Source organism: Gnatocerus cornutus, chromosome 7, assembly GCF_029298725.1.
Source record: "Gnatocerus cornutus isolate USDA-ARS CGAHR chromosome 7, icGnaCorn1.1, whole genome shotgun sequence".
NCBI classification, from domain to species: domain Eukaryota; kingdom Metazoa; phylum Arthropoda; class Insecta; order Coleoptera; family Tenebrionidae; genus Gnatocerus; species Gnatocerus cornutus.
The window spans coordinates 11,923,351-11,941,696 of NC_142239.1; the positions used below are offsets into that span (position 1 = coordinate 11,923,351).

General features: G+C 32.7%; 5 protein-coding genes and 2 long non-coding RNA genes across 8 annotated transcripts; 2 read left to right on the plus strand and 5 right to left on the minus strand.

Annotated features, from left to right (window-relative positions):
* Positions 1-5,046: 5,046 nt before the first annotated feature.
* LOC148171017 (uncharacterized) lies at positions 5,047-5,445 on the plus strand. Its single transcript, XR_015770441.1, has 2 exons — positions 5,047-5,273; positions 5,335-5,445. It is a non-coding gene; the product is annotated as an uncharacterized LOC148171017 (long non-coding RNA).
* A 422-nt stretch (positions 5,446-5,867) lies between these two features.
* On the minus strand, positions 5,868-6,894 carry LOC148171018 (uncharacterized). Its single transcript, XR_015770412.1, has 3 exons — positions 6,675-6,894; positions 6,216-6,621; positions 5,868-6,168 (listed from the first exon to the last, which is right to left on the minus strand). It is a non-coding gene; the product is annotated as an uncharacterized LOC148171018 (long non-coding RNA).
* A 653-nt stretch (positions 6,895-7,547) lies between these two features.
* On the minus strand, positions 7,548-9,937 carry LOC148171019 (gut-specific cysteine proteinase-like). The gene is made up of 11 exons (XM_088042282.1): positions 9,475-9,937; positions 9,221-9,437; positions 8,895-9,172; positions 8,778-8,801; positions 8,623-8,692; positions 8,466-8,493; positions 8,260-8,362; positions 8,004-8,034; positions 7,856-7,865; positions 7,617-7,667; positions 7,548-7,557 (listed from the first exon to the last, which is right to left on the minus strand). Exons 1-11 carry the CDS (start codon positions 9,850-9,852, stop codon positions 7,548-7,550), a joined length of 1,200 nt encoding a protein of 399 aa, XP_087898408.1. The 5' UTR covers positions 9,853-9,937.
* LOC148171020 (cathepsin B-like cysteine proteinase) lies at positions 9,851-12,638 on the plus strand. Its single transcript, XM_088042283.1, has 18 exons — positions 9,851-9,868; positions 9,938-9,962; positions 10,072-10,150; positions 10,238-10,294; positions 10,345-10,433; positions 10,476-10,549; positions 10,580-10,682; positions 10,714-10,997; positions 11,035-11,254; positions 11,306-11,554; positions 11,625-11,712; positions 11,785-11,788; positions 11,920-11,929; positions 11,971-11,973; positions 12,230-12,288; positions 12,427-12,436; positions 12,479-12,506; positions 12,596-12,638. The coding sequence occupies exons 1-18, from the start codon at positions 9,851-9,853 to the stop codon at positions 12,636-12,638; spliced, it is 1,443 nt and encodes a 480-aa protein (XP_087898409.1).
* A 1,363-nt stretch (positions 12,639-14,001) lies between these two features.
* Positions 14,002-14,983, minus strand: LOC148171021 (cathepsin B-like cysteine proteinase 3). The gene is made up of 3 exons (XM_088041659.1): positions 14,597-14,983; positions 14,343-14,559; positions 14,002-14,294 (listed from the first exon to the last, which is right to left on the minus strand). Exons 1-3 carry the CDS (start codon positions 14,972-14,974, stop codon positions 14,017-14,019), a joined length of 873 nt encoding a protein of 290 aa, XP_087897785.1. The 5' UTR covers positions 14,975-14,983; the 3' UTR covers positions 14,002-14,016.
* A 910-nt stretch (positions 14,984-15,893) lies between these two features.
* LOC148171022 (cathepsin B-like cysteine proteinase 3) lies at positions 15,894-17,045 on the minus strand. Of its 2 annotated transcripts, none has more exons than XM_088041218.1 (3): positions 16,658-17,045; positions 16,402-16,621; positions 15,894-16,353 (listed from the first exon to the last, which is right to left on the minus strand). In XM_088041218.1, exons 1-3 carry the CDS (start codon positions 17,033-17,035, stop codon positions 16,085-16,087), a joined length of 867 nt encoding a protein of 288 aa, XP_087897344.1. In that variant the 5' UTR covers positions 17,036-17,045; the 3' UTR covers positions 15,894-16,084. The 2 variants fall into 2 exon arrangements, with proteins under 2 accessions (XP_087897344.1, XP_087897345.1); XM_088041219.1 differs by having other exon boundaries at positions 16,402-16,593; positions 16,654-17,045.
* A 201-nt stretch (positions 17,046-17,246) lies between these two features.
* Positions 17,247-18,345, minus strand: LOC148171023 (cathepsin B-like). Its single transcript, XM_088041220.1, has 3 exons — positions 17,911-18,345; positions 17,640-17,865; positions 17,247-17,597 (listed from the first exon to the last, which is right to left on the minus strand). The coding sequence occupies exons 1-3, from the start codon at positions 18,343-18,345 to the stop codon at positions 17,302-17,304; spliced, it is 957 nt and encodes a 318-aa protein (XP_087897346.1). The 3' UTR covers positions 17,247-17,301.
* Between the last annotated feature and the right edge of the window lies 1 nt (position 18,346).

Genomic DNA, 18,346 nt, shown 5'->3' on the forward strand with positions numbered 1-18,346 from the left:
TTTACTCGGAATGTGGGATCCACAGCTTTTTTCCGCCGCCCCCTCGCAATAAAACGAAACCTTTTGACATCATAACTCTGCGATCATAAAACATGACATTAAAAATACGCTCTAATATTTCAGTCCCTCTGCGTAGTCGTCCAGTGGGAAAATGCGCGCTTTTTCGGCTCTGGACTCCCAGGAGTTTTCTGGACTTCTGGCTTTTCTTTGTAGACATGAACGAGGTTCATCGGAGCGAACAGTGCATTTTAACCACTTATCCACTTACGGATGTTGGCGTCCTCCCCCGCGAACGCGCTCGTCGTCCTGGAAAATCCCGGAATTATTTGTGCAGGGAGGACAGTGGGATGCGCCGATGGCGCATGTGTTGCGCTTTCAAGCTCGGGCTGTGATTCGTTGTGGGAGATAGAGGCAAATTGTGGGATGAGTAGAGATAGCAGGAACATCACCACGCCTATTTTTGAGACAAAATGGCGCGCTGATACGAGCGAAAATTACCAACGAAAGTCCGGGAATCCGGGCGCGTTTCCGGGGTGTCTTGCGGGCGGCAATCGCTCGTGCAAAAAGTGAATTGTTTTGATTTAATTGGGTGAGTTTGCGGGTGAAGATGCATGGAAATTCGGGCGTTTTCACTACGAAAGAAAACTGGGAAAAAATTCCGTTTACCAAAGAAATTACTTCTGTTCTTTCTAGTAGTTTTAGCTTTAAATTTCAATCAATTTAGTCTAGAATCGAGGAAATTTTATAAACAAAAATTTCTAAAAACTCAGTTTCCTGTTCTAAAAATCTGGAATTCGGCAGACTTAATAAACATGTCAAAAGGAGTAACGTCTCCTAATTTCATTCATTTACTCTTTAAATTAACGAAATTATGGAATTTGTTCTAAAATCTTGGAAATTTTTAGTTCGTTCTATAAACGCAAAATTCTAAAAACTGAGTTTCATGTTCTAAAATTTTGGAATTTGACAGACCTAATAAGCATGTCAAAAAGAGTAACGTCTTCAAATTTAATTCATTTACTCCTAAAATTTACGAAATTACGATTTTTTTTCTAGAATCTTGGAAATTTTTAGTTTGTTTTACAACAAAAAGTTCTAAAATTTTAGTTTTACGTTTTAAAATTTTGGAATTTTGCAGACGTAATAAACATTTCAAAAGGAGTAACATCTCCAAATTTCAACAATCTACTTCTAAAATTACGGAATTAATAAATTTATTTAATAAATTAGAAACTTTTAGTTCGTCTTATGAACAAAATTTTCTAGAAACTTGGTTTTTGTTCTAAAATTTTTAAAATTGGCAGACTTAATAGGCATGTTAAAAGAGGAAACGTCTCCAAATTTAATTCATTTACTCCTAAAATTAACAAAATTACGATTTTTTTTCTAGAATCTTGGAAATTTTTAGTTTGTTTTAAAACAAAAAGTTCTAAAATTTTGGAATTTTGCAGACGTAATAAACATTTCAAAAGGAGTAACATCTCCAGATTTCAACAATCTACTTCTAAAATTACGGAATTAATAAATTTATTCAATAAATTAGAAACTTTTAGTTCGTCTTATAAACAAAATTTTCTAGAAACTCAGTTTTATGTTCTAAAATTTTGAAATTTTGCAGACTTAGTAGGCATGTTTAAACAAATAACGTCTCCGAATTTCCTTCAAATTAACCCAATTGCAAATTGCAAAACTTTATTTAGAATCTTAAAAAATTTTAATTCGTTCTACAAACAAAAATTTCTAAAAACTCAGTTTCTTGTTCTGAAATTTTGAAATTTGATAGACGTAATAAGCATGTCAAAAGGAATAAAACCTCCAAATTTTATTCATTTACTCCGAAAATTAACAAAATTATCAAATTTATTCTAGAATCTAAGAATTTTTTAGTTCGTCCAATAAACAAAAATTTCTAAAAACTCAGTTTCTTGTTCAAAAATTTTTAAATTTGGCAAACTTAGTAAAGATGTCAAAAGAAGTAAAATCTCCAAATTTCATTCATTTACTCCTAAAATTAACAAAATTACGGAAATTTAACCTACAATCTTAGAAAATTGTAGTTTGTCTTATAAACAAAAATTGATAAAAATTCAATTTCTTGTTCTAAAATTTTAGAATTTGGTAGACGTAATAGGCGTGTCAAAAGGAATAAAGCCTCCAAATTCCATTCATTTATTTTAAAAATTAACGAAATTACCAAAATTATTCTAGAATCTAAGGATTTTTTAGTTCATCCAATAAACAAACATTTCTAAAAACTCAGCTTCTTATTCTAAAATTTTAAATTTGGCAAACTTAAAAAAGATGTCAAAAGGAGTAAAATCTTCGAATTTCATTCATTTACTCCTAAAATTATCGAAATTACGGAAATTTTACCAAAAATCTTACACATTTTTAGTTTGTCTTATAAACAAAAATTTCTAAAAATTCAATTTCTTCTAAAATTTTGGAATTTAGCAGACTTAATTGGCATGTCAACAGAAGTAATGTCCCCAGATGCCATTCATTTACTCCTAAGATTAACGAAATTTTGAAATTTATTCTAGAATCTTAAAAATGTTTAGTTCATTCTAAAACAATAATTTCTAAAAACTCAGTTTCTAGTTCTAAAATTTTGAAATTTACCAAACTTAATAGGCATGTCAAAAGGAGTTACTTCTTTAAATTGCATTCATTTACTCTTAAAATTAACGAAATTGCGGAATTTTATTTAGAATGGTATAAATTTTTAGTTCGTCCTATAAACAAAAATTTCTAAAAACTCAGTTTCTTGTTCTAAAATTTTGAAATTCGGCAGACCTATTAGTTATGTCAAAAGAAGTAACGTCTCTAAATTTCATTAATTTACTTCGTGAATTAACGGAATTACGGAATTTAATCTAGAATCTTCAAAATTGTTAGTTCGTCTATGAACGAAAATTTTTAAAAACTTCATTTTTGGTCTAGAATTTTGAAACTTGACAGATTTAGTTTGCATGTCAATAAGAGTAACGTCTTCATATTTCATTTCTTAAAATTAACAAAATTACAAAATTAAATTAGGAAAATTAGAAATTTTTAGTTCGTCCTATAAACAAAAAATTTCTAAAATCTTATTAAAATTACAATTTTTTCCACCAAATTTTTACAAAAAATGCTGACGCGCGTTTCGATAAACTGAGTTTTAATCATCGCTCTGATGATGATAGCATTGCTATCGAAACGCGCGTCAGCATTTTTTGTAAAAATTTGCTGTTTGGGAAAAAATTGTAATTTTAATAATTTGTCAACACCAAGAATTGATCCAATAAATTTTCTTTGTCTAAAATCTTAGTTTCTTGATCTAAAGATTTGGAATTCGGCAGACATAAAAGACATGTTAAAAGGCGTAACGTCTCCGAATTTAATTTATTTACTCCCAAAATTAACAAAATTACGATCTTAGACATTTTTATTTCATCCTGAAAACAGTTCTTGTCGTTGAAGAGTTCCAGAAGTTGAAGTAATACATCTTCATCCAGTAAAGCTCGACTTTCTGGTTGTCACCGTATTGTTGGTAGCCCTGTCACCTGTCTAGCCAGTAAAGTCACATCAAAAAGACAGTGCTGCCAACAAGATTTCGAATTAAGTTAAAATTGATCAAATATTTTTTTATATCTATGTTAATGACGTATTCCAACTGCATGACCTTATTATTCACATGAAATGACATGTTAAGATTATGGTTATAAAATGGTGGTAATAATTCAGTGTTCGTGATGGTCGTACAAGATCAATCAGGACGCCGAAGCAAGCAACTTACCTAACATCAAATAACTATAAGAACACGCAAACTATTTGCAATTTTTATACCAGAAAAAATATGACCAACGAGAACTCATAATTCAACAAAATTAATAACAACCAAGTGTATCCCTGCGATTTTTTGTCACGCAGTGGAGATGTTTGATAAAATTCGCCGTGGATTTTTTGACTTTTCAAACTTTGTTCTTTTTCTCGAGATTCCATAGACGACATAAACCTTAGACTATGAGTGATTAGAGTCGATTTCCGTCAGCACGTGATCCGGAAGTGCGTGTCGAGGCGACACACGGACAACGCTAATCTTCCGGACTTCGCGTGCGCCCTCTGTCGGTAATCTGGTCGCATATCTTGGAGATTAAGCGGCTTCATATATGTACTTACCGCAACCACTCGTTTATTTCATAACTTTTACTCGCATTGTCAGTTGGTATTTTCGCTGACCTGATTTTTTTTTCATAGGCCAAGAAAAGTATCTTTCGAAAAAGATCGTTAACTAATGTAAACAAGACAATTAATCATCTTTAAGTGGAGAATATAATTGGCGTTGTAGGGATATAATGACAAATAAGACACGTATCGTGTTTGAATTCCAATTAAAATACGATCAATGAATTATGTAGATGAAGTTTACGACCGCGGGGTGTCAAGAGGGTCAGATCATCAGTTTTATTATACGCGCTAATTTAATTGACTATTGGATAGTTTATTGACGATCGGGGAGGTCGAGACAATTAGTTTAGATGCTTTTGTTTCGATTACTGCTCAACGAAAGAAACGTAATTAATAAAGAAAGACACAAAGAAAAATGTTTGGTGTAAGGTCACTAGATCAAATTGTCTGTTTTATAAGGTACCGCTGTTAGTTTTCAGTGCGCAATTCAAGAGAGACAGACAGAGTCCATAAATCAATGGGTTAGAACGAGACGCAAGATTCTAGGGAATTGTCATAAAATTGTTGACGTAAAATTTGTCATTGACAAAATGTAAGGTTATCTTAAATTTATTTGTTTAAAATACACTTAAATAAACCGTGGGTACAAAAAGAAAATTGGTTCCAACATTATAACAGACTATGTGAATACGTAAGAGGTGAGCGAACCGACATTAGAACCGATTCCATTTTAGCACGTTAAGGAGGTGCAACACTCAGAAACGGTCTCGGACTTCAAGCACTGTCTTTTCTAATCTCCAACGATTCGACTTGTATGCAGTAACGCCCTAATTAGAATATGCTATCAGCACTTTTTATATTGTAGCTTATGCAGACAATGTGTTAATAATGATGTGATGTAAAAGGAACTGAGAGAAAGCATTGCATAAATGGAAGTAGCAAATACATGAGCAGAAAATGAAGTACATGAGATATTCTTCAAGCGCTATTAAGAAGAGAGAGTTTACAAATTTGTACATGTTTAAGATCTTGATTGAGTTAATACAGAACAACTGCAATTATCATCAACATCAACAAAACGAATATCAGGAGCAAATATTAAGGTTATGGCAAAATTATTTAACACCCTAAAATACAAAATTAAATCTATTTCTAACACTACAGGAGACCATTTGAATACGTAAGAAGTGAGTGAGCAAACCAACATTACTATCAATCCCATTGAAGTGCGAGTCATGTGTTTGAGCCTATAGCGTTGTCTTTGGCAGTGTTTCAACGATTCCACCTGTATACAGTAAGGGCATAAGTGTTATAAATTCTTTATATGTTGTGAACTGTAGCGAGAAATATAAAAATTATAAGACCTAAAGAAGAAGAAAAAGCATTAGGACTGACATACATGGAAAATGCAAGTAACGCGTATAGTGAGGAAATGACTAATAAGAGTATAATAGTTGAAAAGTTTGAATGTGGAAAAATATTCAACAACTTGAGGGTGCACAACACTGAAATACAGATTGTTGCAATGAAACCTTGTGATTTTCTTATGAAGTAACAAGAAAATCAATGATTAATTTCAGGTAAAATGAAGATTCAACGTTGTATCCAAAAACCAAAGAAATAGTGCAGCATATTAACTCAACGACAATAAAATAATTTTAATCAAATCTTTTATTCTACTACATTTTCTCCATGAATGTATAGCTATGAGTTAGCACCCATGTGTTTAAGGACCTTCGTACGCCACTTAGAACTGTAGAACCTGTTTTGCCTCTCTTATGTGTATTTCTTGTTCTATTGCATTTTCAGTGTTCCCTTTCATTATGAGGAAGCAGCAGTGGCTTCAAGCCAATCATCTTCTGCCGCTGATGTTGAAAGCGATGTTGTATCTCCCTCCTGAGGCTGTGTATCTGCAGTGTTCAGTGCAATGACTGTATCTTGTCCCTCTGCTGTTTTATGAGGTGCCTCTTTTAGATTAGGGTAGCAAGTCAGTTGTTCCTACAACACATTTTGATGACGTTTCCCGGTGAGGCCGACAAACTTACACTTTACAAGATTTTTGCTTATTTTTTAGGCCATTGAAACATTTCTGTTCATAACGCAGGTTTTGTGATGTAATCCTTCTGCCATTTTCTTGCCCATAGATTTGATTTTCAACTCATATTAACAATAAGATGAACGAGTTATTCGCCTGAATGCAAGAAGTTCATGTTGGTATTGGGGCTATTGAAACACAAAAGCGATTGAAGACAAATTGGGGGAACATTATTTAAATTTAGTTCACGGAATTCGTAAACTAACAGGTACAAAATTCCATAACCTTATAAGAAGTACTCAAGGGTTCATATACAAAAACCAACTTTAGTATTCCCCCAATACGTACTGCTTAACCAATGTCACAATGATTGTCGGCTTCGATAGGGCTTCCATCTACCTTCTATTTGGAGTTTTCTGAAATTAGTGGAAAGTCGTCGTACATAAAACGTCAAATAGTATTTACTTACGGCGGAGGAAACAAATACAGCATAACGATTCGTGTTGAGAAATCGCACATTCAAACCATTTTATTACAAACGATATTTGACAAGAATTGACAGTTCATAAAGCAATGTGTCCACACAAACAACACAAAATTTAGTGCGCATGTAGAGATAGACAGAAGATATCGTTGTCTTTCTTTTTGTCACTAACAGCGGTACCTTATAAAACAGACAATTTGATCTAGTGACCTTAGTTTGGTGGTGTATTTAGTGCCCTCTTGTAATAATTCGGATTTACAGATTTCTGTTTAGAGTGAGAACAATTTTTATTGCGCGCAAGGTATGCAACCCATTATACATCACTGTCTGGTTGCGAAATACACAGAGGTGGATTTAGAGTCGCGCGCAACAAAAATTTCTAAAAACTCAGTTTTTTGTTCTAGACTTTTAGAATTCGGAAGACTTAATAGGCATGTAAAAAAAAGTAACGTTTCTAAATTTGATACGTTTACTTCTAAAATTAACGAAATGACGGAATTTTATTTAAAATCTTGGAAATTTTTAGTTTTTCCTAAAACAAAAAATTCTAAAAAACAGTTTTTTGTTCTAAAATTTTGTAATTTGGTAGACTTGGTAGGCATGTTAAAAAACGTTACGTCTTCAAATTTCATTCATTTACTCCTAACATTAACGAAACTACGGAATCTAATCATGAATTTTAGACATTTTTAGTTCGCTACATTCACAAAAATTGCAGAAAATTCAGTTTTTTGTTCTAAAATTTTAAAATTTCGCAAACTTAATTGACATATCTAAGGAAGTAACGTCTCTAAATTTTATTCATTTATTCTAAAAATTAATGAAAACGCGAAATTTATTCTAGAATCTTGGAACATTTTAGTTCGTTCTATAAAAAAAATTCTAAAAACTTAGTTTCTTGTTCTAAAATATTGGAATTTAGCATACCTTATAGGCATGTTAGAAGGAGTAACGTCTCTGAATTTCATTGAAATATTCCTAAAATTAAGAAAATTACTAAATTTAAACTAAAATCTTAAAAATGTTTCGTTCGTCCTATAAACAAAAATTTCGAAAAATTCAGTTTCTTGTTAAAAAATTTTGGAATTTGATATACTTAATAAGCATGTCAAAAGAAGTAACAACTCCAAATTTCATTTATTTACTCCTAAAATTAACGAAATTACGGAATTTGTTCTAGAATCTTTGAAATTTTTTGTTCGTTTTATACCAAAAAATTTCTAAAAATTCAATTTCTTGTTCTAAAGTTTTAGAATTTAGCAAACTTAATAAACATGTCAAAAAGAGTAACGTCTCCAAATTTCATTCATTTACTTCCAAAATTAACGAAATTAGGGAATTTAGTCTACAATTTTGGAAATTTTTAGTTTGTTCTATAAACGAAAATTTCTATAAATTCAGTTTCTTGTTCTAAAATTTTGAAATTTAGCAGATTTAAAAAGCATGTTAAAAGTAGTGATGTTTCCAAATTTCATTTATTTACTCCTAAAATTAACGAAATTACGGAATTTAGTCTACAATCTTGGAAATTTTTTGTTCGTTCTAGGTATAAACAAAAATTTTTAAAAACACAGTTTTGTGTTCTAGTATTTTGGAAATTGACAGACTTAATAGACATGTCAAAAGAAATAACGTCTCCACATTTCATTAATTTACTTTTATAATTAACAAAACTACGGAATATATTCTAGAATCTTGGAAATTTTTAATTCGTTCTAAAAACAAAAATTTCTAAAATTTCAGCTTCTTGTTCTAAAATTTTGAAATTTGCCAGACTTAATAGACATGTCAAAAAGAGTAAAATCTGCAAATTTCATTCATTTAAATAATATTACGAAATTTATTTTAGAATCTTAAAAATTTTTAGTTCGTTCTATAAAAAAATTTTCTTAAAACTCAGTTTCTGGTTCTAAAATTTTGGAATTTAGCAGACTTAGGGACTTAAATGTGTCCGTAAAATAGCTATTTTTGAGAGCGTACTTTAAAAAAGTATTTTTATCTAACTGTAAGTGGAAATTGAACAGATTGCAAACGCGTAAAGAATTTTAGATTTCTCTAAGAATTCTTTTTTTCCGTAAAACAACCTGCTGATGCTTCCAAAATCACAATTTCCTGGATTTAGTGATAAGACTTTAATAACAATGGTAATACAAATCTTCGTTTATTTTCACTTATTTATTGTTTATTAACTTAATAAAATGAAACATTCCTAAATATTGCGTTAAAAATTAAACTACCAAATATAACAACCCAAGAACAAAAAACACCCCCGGCACTCCCTCTCACAGCCATGATCCAATTTTCAACAAAATTTAGATTTTCACCCCGCGCAAATCTCACGTAACCATTTTCACCCCATTCAGTGCCCCACGAGTTTACAATCAACCAATAAGGTTCTCCATTTTCACTTCCCCATCCTATAATTTTTCCAAAAATGAGCCCCAAATTTGGATTTTCTCTGGTCCAGTTGGATTGATATATCCCTACAAGCAAATTTCCAGAAAACAATAAACGCCAGAAAACAATCTTACCCCCTTTGTAATCAAGAAAATCTTGCAAGAAATAAAATCCAGCGATAACAGGGCCGTTCTTCATAATTTCTCTTTGGATGTCCGTCACATTATTGATAAACTCAAATGTTTTCCCGTAATTTTTGTGGGAATTAAGTGAGGAACCATCTTGGCACTGTTGGGGACATTCTGGAATTTCTTGGCGAAGAGCTGTGGCTTCGGAGTATGGTAAACAACCCTAAACTAATTAATAATTTTGATAGTAAAAAACTTACAGGAGTTGAAGAACCGTAGTCACCCCCAGAAACAATCCCTTTTTTTTCATAGTAACGAAGGGCATTTATTGAGGTATTCAAGCCATCCGAAAAATCACTGTAATCACAAGTACCACAATTTTCACAACAAGACAGTAAATCTTGAGGAGACAATTCGATCTGTTTTTTGCCATAAGACTGAATGCAAATTATATCGCTGATTGTTGATACCGTCGCGAAAGCCCAATTTGCTTTGCAATTAAGATTGTTTCTTATCTTGCCGATGGACTTGCAGTAAGGCCATTCTTCTCGAGCGTCGAAAGAACTTGGAATTGTCTGTTGGGCTTGAGTTGTATGGATGAAGAACACAAAGAGAAACGCAACGTGTAGACGAGTCATGGTTACTTTGCTTTATGTAGTAATTTCGTTTCATCTAGTGAAGAGATAAAAGATAAAAACCCATAAAGTTGTACTTTAATTTGAGGTCTTATCATTAAATCCAGGAAATTGTGTTTTCGGATCTAGTTTACCTACGAAAAAAATGACTTCTTAGAGAATCTTTATCTTGTTAAAAATAAAAATTTTTTTTGGAGAACGCTGTTTTACGGACACTTTAAGTCCCTAAAATAAGTCTTTTTCGGACTCAGTTCCAAAAGGTTCTCATGTTTTTGGAAGTTTTAATTGAAAAATGTTGTTTGTAACACGTGTCTAAAAAGTTTTTGCGGACTCATCTGCTCAACAGCAATGTTTACAGATTTTTTTCATAAAATGCTGAATTCTTAAGAAAATTTTCAAAAGACGAAGAAAATGGTGTTAGATTTACTTACAGACGCAAAAATTTGTTCATATTTGTGTACCTTATTCGATCAAATAAAGTTTATTCTTTATTAGTTGTCTTGGGAACTTTTTAAAATTGAGTCCGAAAAAGACTCATTTTAGAGACTTCAATGAGTCCGTAAAAGAGCGATTTTTAAGAGACTGTTTTACGTCAATTTTTAGTTCAATTTTAGATTTTTGACAAGCTAAACTATCTCAGATTTATTTTTTGAAGCTGCTCACACTTCTGAGAACACATTTTCCATTAATCAGCGATAAGGCCTCTGATTAAAACACAAAACAATGAGAGTTTTTATCTTTTATCTCTTCTCGATGTTACACAAATCGACGCAACAATGACTTGTCTACTCCTCGCGTTTCTCGCGGTGTTCATCATCCTGACGAACCTAGAGGCAATTCCAAGTTCTTTCGACGCCTGAAAAGAATGGCCTCTGTGCAAGACCATCGGCAAGATAAAAAACAATCTTGAATGCAAAGCAAATTGGGCGTTCGCGACGGTTTCGACGATCAGTGATATAATTTGTATTCAGTCTAATGGGGAAAAACAGATCGAATTGTCTCCACAAGATTTACTGTCTTGTTGTGCGGACTGTGGTGGCTGCGATTATGGTAGTATCGATGCTGCTGTCAGGACTTCGATGAATGCTCTTCATTACTATGAAGAAAAAGGGATTGTTTCTGGGGGTGATTATGGTTCCCCAACTCCTGTAAGTTTTTTAACATCAAACTTACTAATTCATTTAGGGTTGTTTACCATACTCTGAAGCAACAGCTCATCGCCAAGAAATTCCAGCATGTTCCCAACAGTGCCAAGATAATTCACCCTTTAATTCCGACAAAAATTACGGAAATGGATTTAAGTTTGTTATTAATAATGTGACAGAAATCCAAAAAGAAATTATGAAGAACGGACCGGTTATCACCGGATTTGATTTCTACAAAGATTTTCTTGATTACAAAGGGGGTAAGATGCTCTTATTTTATTTATTGTTTTTTTTGTAATTTCTCACTTTAGGGGTGTATGTAACCAACTGGACAACACAAAATGTAAAGTTTGGCTACACTTTTGGAAAAATTATTGGGTGGGGAAGTGAAAATGGAGAACCTTATTGGTTGATTGCAAACTCGTGGGGTACAGAATGGGGTGAAAATGGGTACGTGAGATTTGTGCGGGGTAAAAATCTAAATTTGGTTGAGAATTGGATCATTGCTGTGCAAAGAAGTTCTGGGGGTGTTTTCTCTTCTTGGTTTGTTATCGTAATTGGTGGTTTAATTTTTACGAAATACTTAGAAATGTTTCATTTTAATTAAGTTCATTTAAAATGATAAATAAGTTGAACTAAACGAAGCTTTTTATTACCATTGTTATGTATTATTAAGGTCGTTTGAAAAAAATTTTGGGTTCCTTGAAAAAAAGAATTCGTACTTCTTATATCCTTTTTTTAAGTTTCGATTTTTTTTATTTCGTTGTGCTCACTCCAGATTTCATTACAGTGGAGTCAATATATCAAATTAGTTCTTTTGATATGTCTATTAAAACCGCCAAATTTCAAAATTATAGAACATAAAACTGAGTTTTTAGAAATTTTTGTTTATAGAACGAACCTAAATAAATGTCTAAGATTCTAGAATAAAATTCGTAAATTCGTTAATTGATGGAGTAAATAAATAAAATTTAAGGACGTTACTCCTTATAACATGCTTATTAAGTCTACCAAATTCCAAAATTTTAAAACAAGAAACTGAGTTTTTAGAAATTTTTAATTTTAGAACGAACTAAAAATTTCTAAGATTCTAAAATAAATTTCATAAATTCGTTAATTGATGGAGGAAATGAATGAAATTTAGAGACGTTACTCCTTTTAACATGCTTATTAAGTTTACTAAATTCCAAAATTTTAGAACAAGAAACTGAATTTTTAGAATTTTTTGTTTATAGAACAAACTAAAAAATTCCAAGATTCTAAAATAAATTCCATAAATTCGTTAATTGATGGAGTATATGAATAAAATTTGGAGACGTTACTCCTTTTAACATGCTTATTAAGTCTGCCAAATTCCAAAATTTTTGAACAAAAGACTGAATGTTTAAAATTTTTTGTTTATAGAACAAACTTTAAATGTTTAAGATTCTAGATTAAATTCCGTAATTTCGTTAATTTTTGGCGTAAATGAATGAAATTTGCAGATACTATTTCTTTCAACATGCTTATTAAGTCTGCTAAATTCCAAAATTTTAGAACAAGAAACTCAGTTTTTAGAAATTTTTGATTTTAGAACGAACTAAAAAATTCCAAGATTCTAGAATAAATTTCATAAATTCGTTAATTGATGGAGGAAATAAATGAAATTTAGAGATGTTACTCCTTTTAACATGCTTATTAAGTTTACTAAATTCCAAAATTTTACAGCAAGGAACTGAATTTTTAGAATTTTTTGTTTATAGAACGAACTAAAAAATTCCAAGATTCTAAAATAAATTTCATAAATTCGTTAATTGATGGAGTATATGAATAAAATTTGGAGACGTTACTCCTTTTAACATGCTTATTAAGTCTGCCAAATTCCAAAATTTTTGAACAAAAAACTGAATTTTTAAAAATTTTTGTTTATAGAACAAACTTTAAATGTTTAAGATTCTAGATTAAATTCCGTAATCTCGTTAATTTTCGGCGTAAATGAATGAAATTTGCAGATACTATTCGTTTCAACATGTTTATAAAGTCTGCTAAATTCCAAAATTTTAGAACAAGAAACTCAGTTGTTAGAAATTTTTGATTTTAGAACGAACTAAAAAATTCCAAGATTCTAGAATAAATTTCATAAATTCGTTAATTGATGGAGGAAATGAATGAAATTTAGAGACGTTACTCCTTTTAAGATGCTTATTAAGTTTACTAAATTCCAAAATTTTACAGCAAGAAACTGAATTTTTAGAATTTTTTGTTTATAGAACGAACTAAAAAATTCCAAGATTCTAAAATAAATTTCATAAATTCGTTAATTGATGGAGTATATGAATAAAATTTGGAGACGCTGCTCCTTTTAACATGCTTATTAAGTCTGCCAAATTCCAAAATTTTTGAACAAAAGACTGAATGTTTAAAATTTTTTGTTTATAGAACAAACTTTAAATGTTTAAGATTCTAGATTAAATTCCGTAATTTCGTTAATTTTTGGCGTAAATGAATGAAATTTGCAGATACTATTTCTTTCAACATGCTTATTAAGTCTGCTAAATTCCAAAATTTTAGAACAAGAAACTCAGTTTTTAGAAATTTTTGATTTTAGAACGAACTAAAAAAATCCAAGATTCTAGAATAAATTTCATAAATTCGTTAATTGATGGAGGAAATGAATGAAATTTAGAGACGTTACTTCTTTTAACATGCTTATTAAGTTTACTAAATTCCAAAATTTTACAGCAAGAAACTGAATTTTTAGAATTTTTTGTTTATAGAACGAACTAAAAAATTCCAAGATTCTAAAATAAATTTCATAAATTCGTTAATTGATGGAGTAAAGTTACTTCTTTTGACAAGCCTGCCAAAATCCAAAGTTTTAGAACAAGAAACTGAATTTTTAGAAATATATCATCAATGGGCGTGTTGTATTGTTGGCTGCCTACTCCCGATTTTTGCGATCTTTCTTATGTCCTTCAAAGTTTTCTAATTTTCCAATTCGAAGATTATTCAATTTTCAGCAAGTTACAAGTAAATTAATAAGTTAATTCAAAAACTTTATTAAAAATAGAGCAGTAATAACAACAAACCAAGAACAGAAAACAGACACCCCATTCCCTCTCACGGCAATTATCCAGCCCTCAACCGAATTTAAATCTGTACCTCTCTCATACTTCAAGAATCCTTTTTCACCCCATTCGGTACCCCACGAATTTGCAATCAACCAATAAGGTACATCATTCTCAATACCCCATCCAATAACTTTTCCATAAGTAATGCCCAATTTTGTATGTTGAGCTGACCAGTTAAACTGATACACACCTAAAAGAAAAATTTTAGAAAAGTATAAACAACATACGATCACTTTACCCCCATTGTATTGAACAATATCTTGATATAACTGAAATCCGGTGATAACCGGTCCGTTCTTCATAATTTCTCTTTGAATGTCCGTCTCGTTGTTAACAAACTCGAATCTTTTTCCGTAATTTCTGTTGGAATGAAGTGAGGAACCATCTTGACACTGTTGAGGACATGCTGGAATTTCTTTACGAAGAGCTGTTGCTTCGGAATATGGTAAACAACCCTAAACTAATTAGTAATTTTGATGGTAAAAAACTTACTGGAGTTGAGGAACCGTAGTCACCCCCAGAAACAATCCCCTTTTCTCTATAGTAATAGAGAGCAGTTATTGAGTTATTCAAACCACCAACATAATCACTGTAATCACAATTACCACAATTTTCACAACAAGACAGTAAATCCTGAGGAGACAATTCGATCTGTTTTTTCCCATAAGACTGAATGCAAATCATATCACTGATCGCCGATACCGTCGCGAAAGCCCAATTTGCTTTGCACTTGAGACTGTTTCTTATCTTGCCGATGAACTTGCAGTAAGGCCATTCTTCTCGGGCGTCGAAAGAACTTGGAATTGCCTCCTGGGCTTGGATTGTATGGATGAAGAGCACGGAGAAAAACGCGAGGTGTAGACGAGTCATTGTCACGTTGATTTGTGAAGTGATTTCGTTTCATATCGAGAAGAGATAAAAGATAAAAACTCTCACAGTTGAGATTTAATCAGAGATTTAATGGATTCTCGGATTTACGATTTACGGAAAAAATAAATTCTTAGAGAAAATTTATCTTGTCAAAAGTCTGCTTTAAATTTTCAAATTATATTTTCGTGATGTCCATATATTTAAGTATATGAAGCTGCCAAAGAGATGGAGTGTTAATTATATGGCCTTGAATTAGACGACTCGATGTTAATTTAAAATTTAAATTTATTTTTAGAAATGTTTTCGAAATATTAAACGCGCTTTTCTCAAAACTGTGTTTCTAAAGTCGGTGAGCAAGATTTCTCAAAAACTACTTAACCAATCAGTCCCAAATTTTAACACAAGCTTCTCAAGTATATTTTTCAGAAATTAATTAAAGGTTTTATCTCAGCAATAAATATTTTTCATTTTATAAACCATTTAAGGTCAAAAATTGATATATTTTTTTCAGAAGCCGCCTTTTTGTTAAAAACTATTATTTCGTTTATTCCTTCGATCAATTACAAAAAGAAAACATTATTTTAACGAAATGTTTTTAGTTTTTTCATTTTAAATAATCCAGCTTGAAATGTGCTCACCGCAAGACGTCTTTTTTAGAAGTACAGAGATCTGCTACAGCAGCTTCCAAAATAATTATTTTTACAAATAAAAAATGTTAAAACACTGCTAAAAGTTACCGTATTATATGTACAAATTTTTACTTTGATAAAGTAAAAGGTCTTTTCAAGAAAAAATTTAGAAAAATCGCTTTTTTGAGGCTCTCTGACTCTAAGCTCCCAAAAATTGCTGCTCTTCTGACTCATTTAAGTCTCTGAAATAAGACTTTTTTAGACTCAGCCCCAAAAAGTATCCACGACAATTAATTATGCTTAAACTTTATTTGACCCACCTAATAAGATACATATTTAAATACAAATAAATTTTTAGCACTAGCGCACGGTTTGCAGATTCTCCGACTTGTTGTATTGTTGGCTGCCTACTTCAGGGGCTTATTGTTTTGTAAGATTCTCTAATGTTCCGATTGAGAGATTACAAGTTAATCAATAAATATTACAATAGAAAAAATAGAGCACTAATGACAATAATCCAAGAACTAAAAACAGTCACCCCATTCCCCCTCACAGCGATTATCCAGTCTTCAACGAGATTTTCATCAGTACCCCTTACAAACCTCACGTAACCATTTTCACCCCATTCGGTACCCCATGAGTTTGCAATCAACCAATAAGGCATTCCTTCGTCACGTCCCCATCCGATAATTTTTCCATACGTAAACCCCAGTTTTGTATTTTCGGTTGACCAGTTAAACAAATACATCCCTAAAAGTAAAATTCTAGAAAAAAATAAAGAAAATAAAACCATCTTACCCCCTTTGTAGTCAAGAAAATCTTGATAGAAATTAAATCCGGTTATCACCGGTCCGTTATTCATAATTTCTCTTTGGATTTCACTCACATTATTAAAAACAAACTCGAATTTCTTCCCGTAATTTTTATTGGAATGAAAGGAAGAACCATCTTGGCACCGCTGAGGACAAGCTGGAATTTTTTCTCGAAGAGCTGTAGCTTCGGAGTAAGGTAAACACCCCTAAATTAATTAGCAGAGGTGAAATTACTAACTTACAGGAGTTGAGGAACCGTAATCACCCCCAGAAACAATCCCTTCATCTTCATAGTAATGAAGAGCACTCAACGAGTTATTTAACGCAGCATCCAAATCACTGTAATCACAAGTACCACAATTCACACAACACGACAGTAAATCTTGAGGAGACAACTCAATCTGTTTTTTCCCATAAGACTGAATGCAAATTATATCACTGATTGTTGATACAACGGCGAACGCCCAATTCGCTTTACATTTCAGATCGTTTCTTATCCGACCGATGGACTTGCAATAAGACCACTCTTCTCTAGCATCGAAAGAACTTGGAATTTCCTTCTGGGCTTGAATAATCTGGACGAAAAACACAGTTAAAACCACGAGAAGAACACGAAACATTCTTTGGCAGTGATTTGATTTAATCTAATGACAAGATAACTGATAAAAAACTCTCAGTTTCTACACACTTATCAGATTCAAACTATTGAAGTTATCAGAATCGTGATGACGTCCGTTTTGTGGTTTTATTTAAATAAATAATAATAAACAAATACAAGGTGCAATATTTACAAAAGATACGAAATGTATGCAAATAACTTGTCTCCGTGCCAAGAAAAAATTGATTCCGGGACGACTCGGACTAGAAACGCACGTCGTAGCTTAGATTAGATCCAGAACCGTGCAATACAGAATATAAACAGGAGGAGACACCCTCGCTTCTTGAAGGCCCTATTTTCAACCACCGATTGTCTCTGGGGGCGATTAACCCTCGGCAACCCCGCCACTACGTTTCCTTCGATCCCAGCTTCGTTTCTCCCTCTCAGAATTTTGAAGAATCCAAAGTCGGAGCCCCAGGAAGTCACCCCCAACCAGAAAGGAGTGTCGCGTTCTTTACCCCACCCCAAGATCTTCACGTACGTGTACCCCACGTACCTCGAGGTCTTCTTCCGGCGGTACACCCCTAAAAAACACTGAAAATTGCGCAACTACCAACCAAACAAACCTTTTCTATAAGTGAAGAAGTCTTCGTAGAGTTCAAGTCCGGCTTGGACCGGTCCGTGCTTGAAAATCTCCAGCTGGATCTGTTGGGCCCCTCCTTCAATGACATAAAAAGAAGCACCGAAGGACTTATCAGCGATGTACGTGGTGTTGTGACCACTCTGACACTGTTTTTCGCAAGTGGGTGCTTCCCCAAAACGAGCACTGTCGGAAGAGTACGGTTGGCACCCCTGCAAACTTCGATTACTACAAGTACCAACTTTCCCCTGTATTACTTGAAAGGATCCATCGTAATCTCCCCCGGAAACTATCCCGGATTCCATCCAAAACTTCCAGGCTTCGCTCGCATTACCAACATCACAACCGCCGCATTTCTCACAACACGACACTAATTCTTGAGGGGAAAACTCAAAGTTCTTTTTAGTCTGGATGCACAAACGATCACTCATAGTAGAGACGGCAGCGAATGCCCATCCAGCGCCGCACATTTTATGGTTCCTCACTGTTCGTAAGGAGTCGCAAAAGGGCCAGATTTCTCGAGCGTCGAAGAATTTGGGCACTTCTTCTTTGATGACGACAACCACTGGTTGTTTGGACCGGTACAAATTCTTATTAGATTGCTTGCTAATGACGGTTCTTATGAAGTCTTGGTCGGAGTAAAGCGGCGCGGTGAGAGGAAGAAACGAGCAGAAGAGGATGAGGGTGTTCATT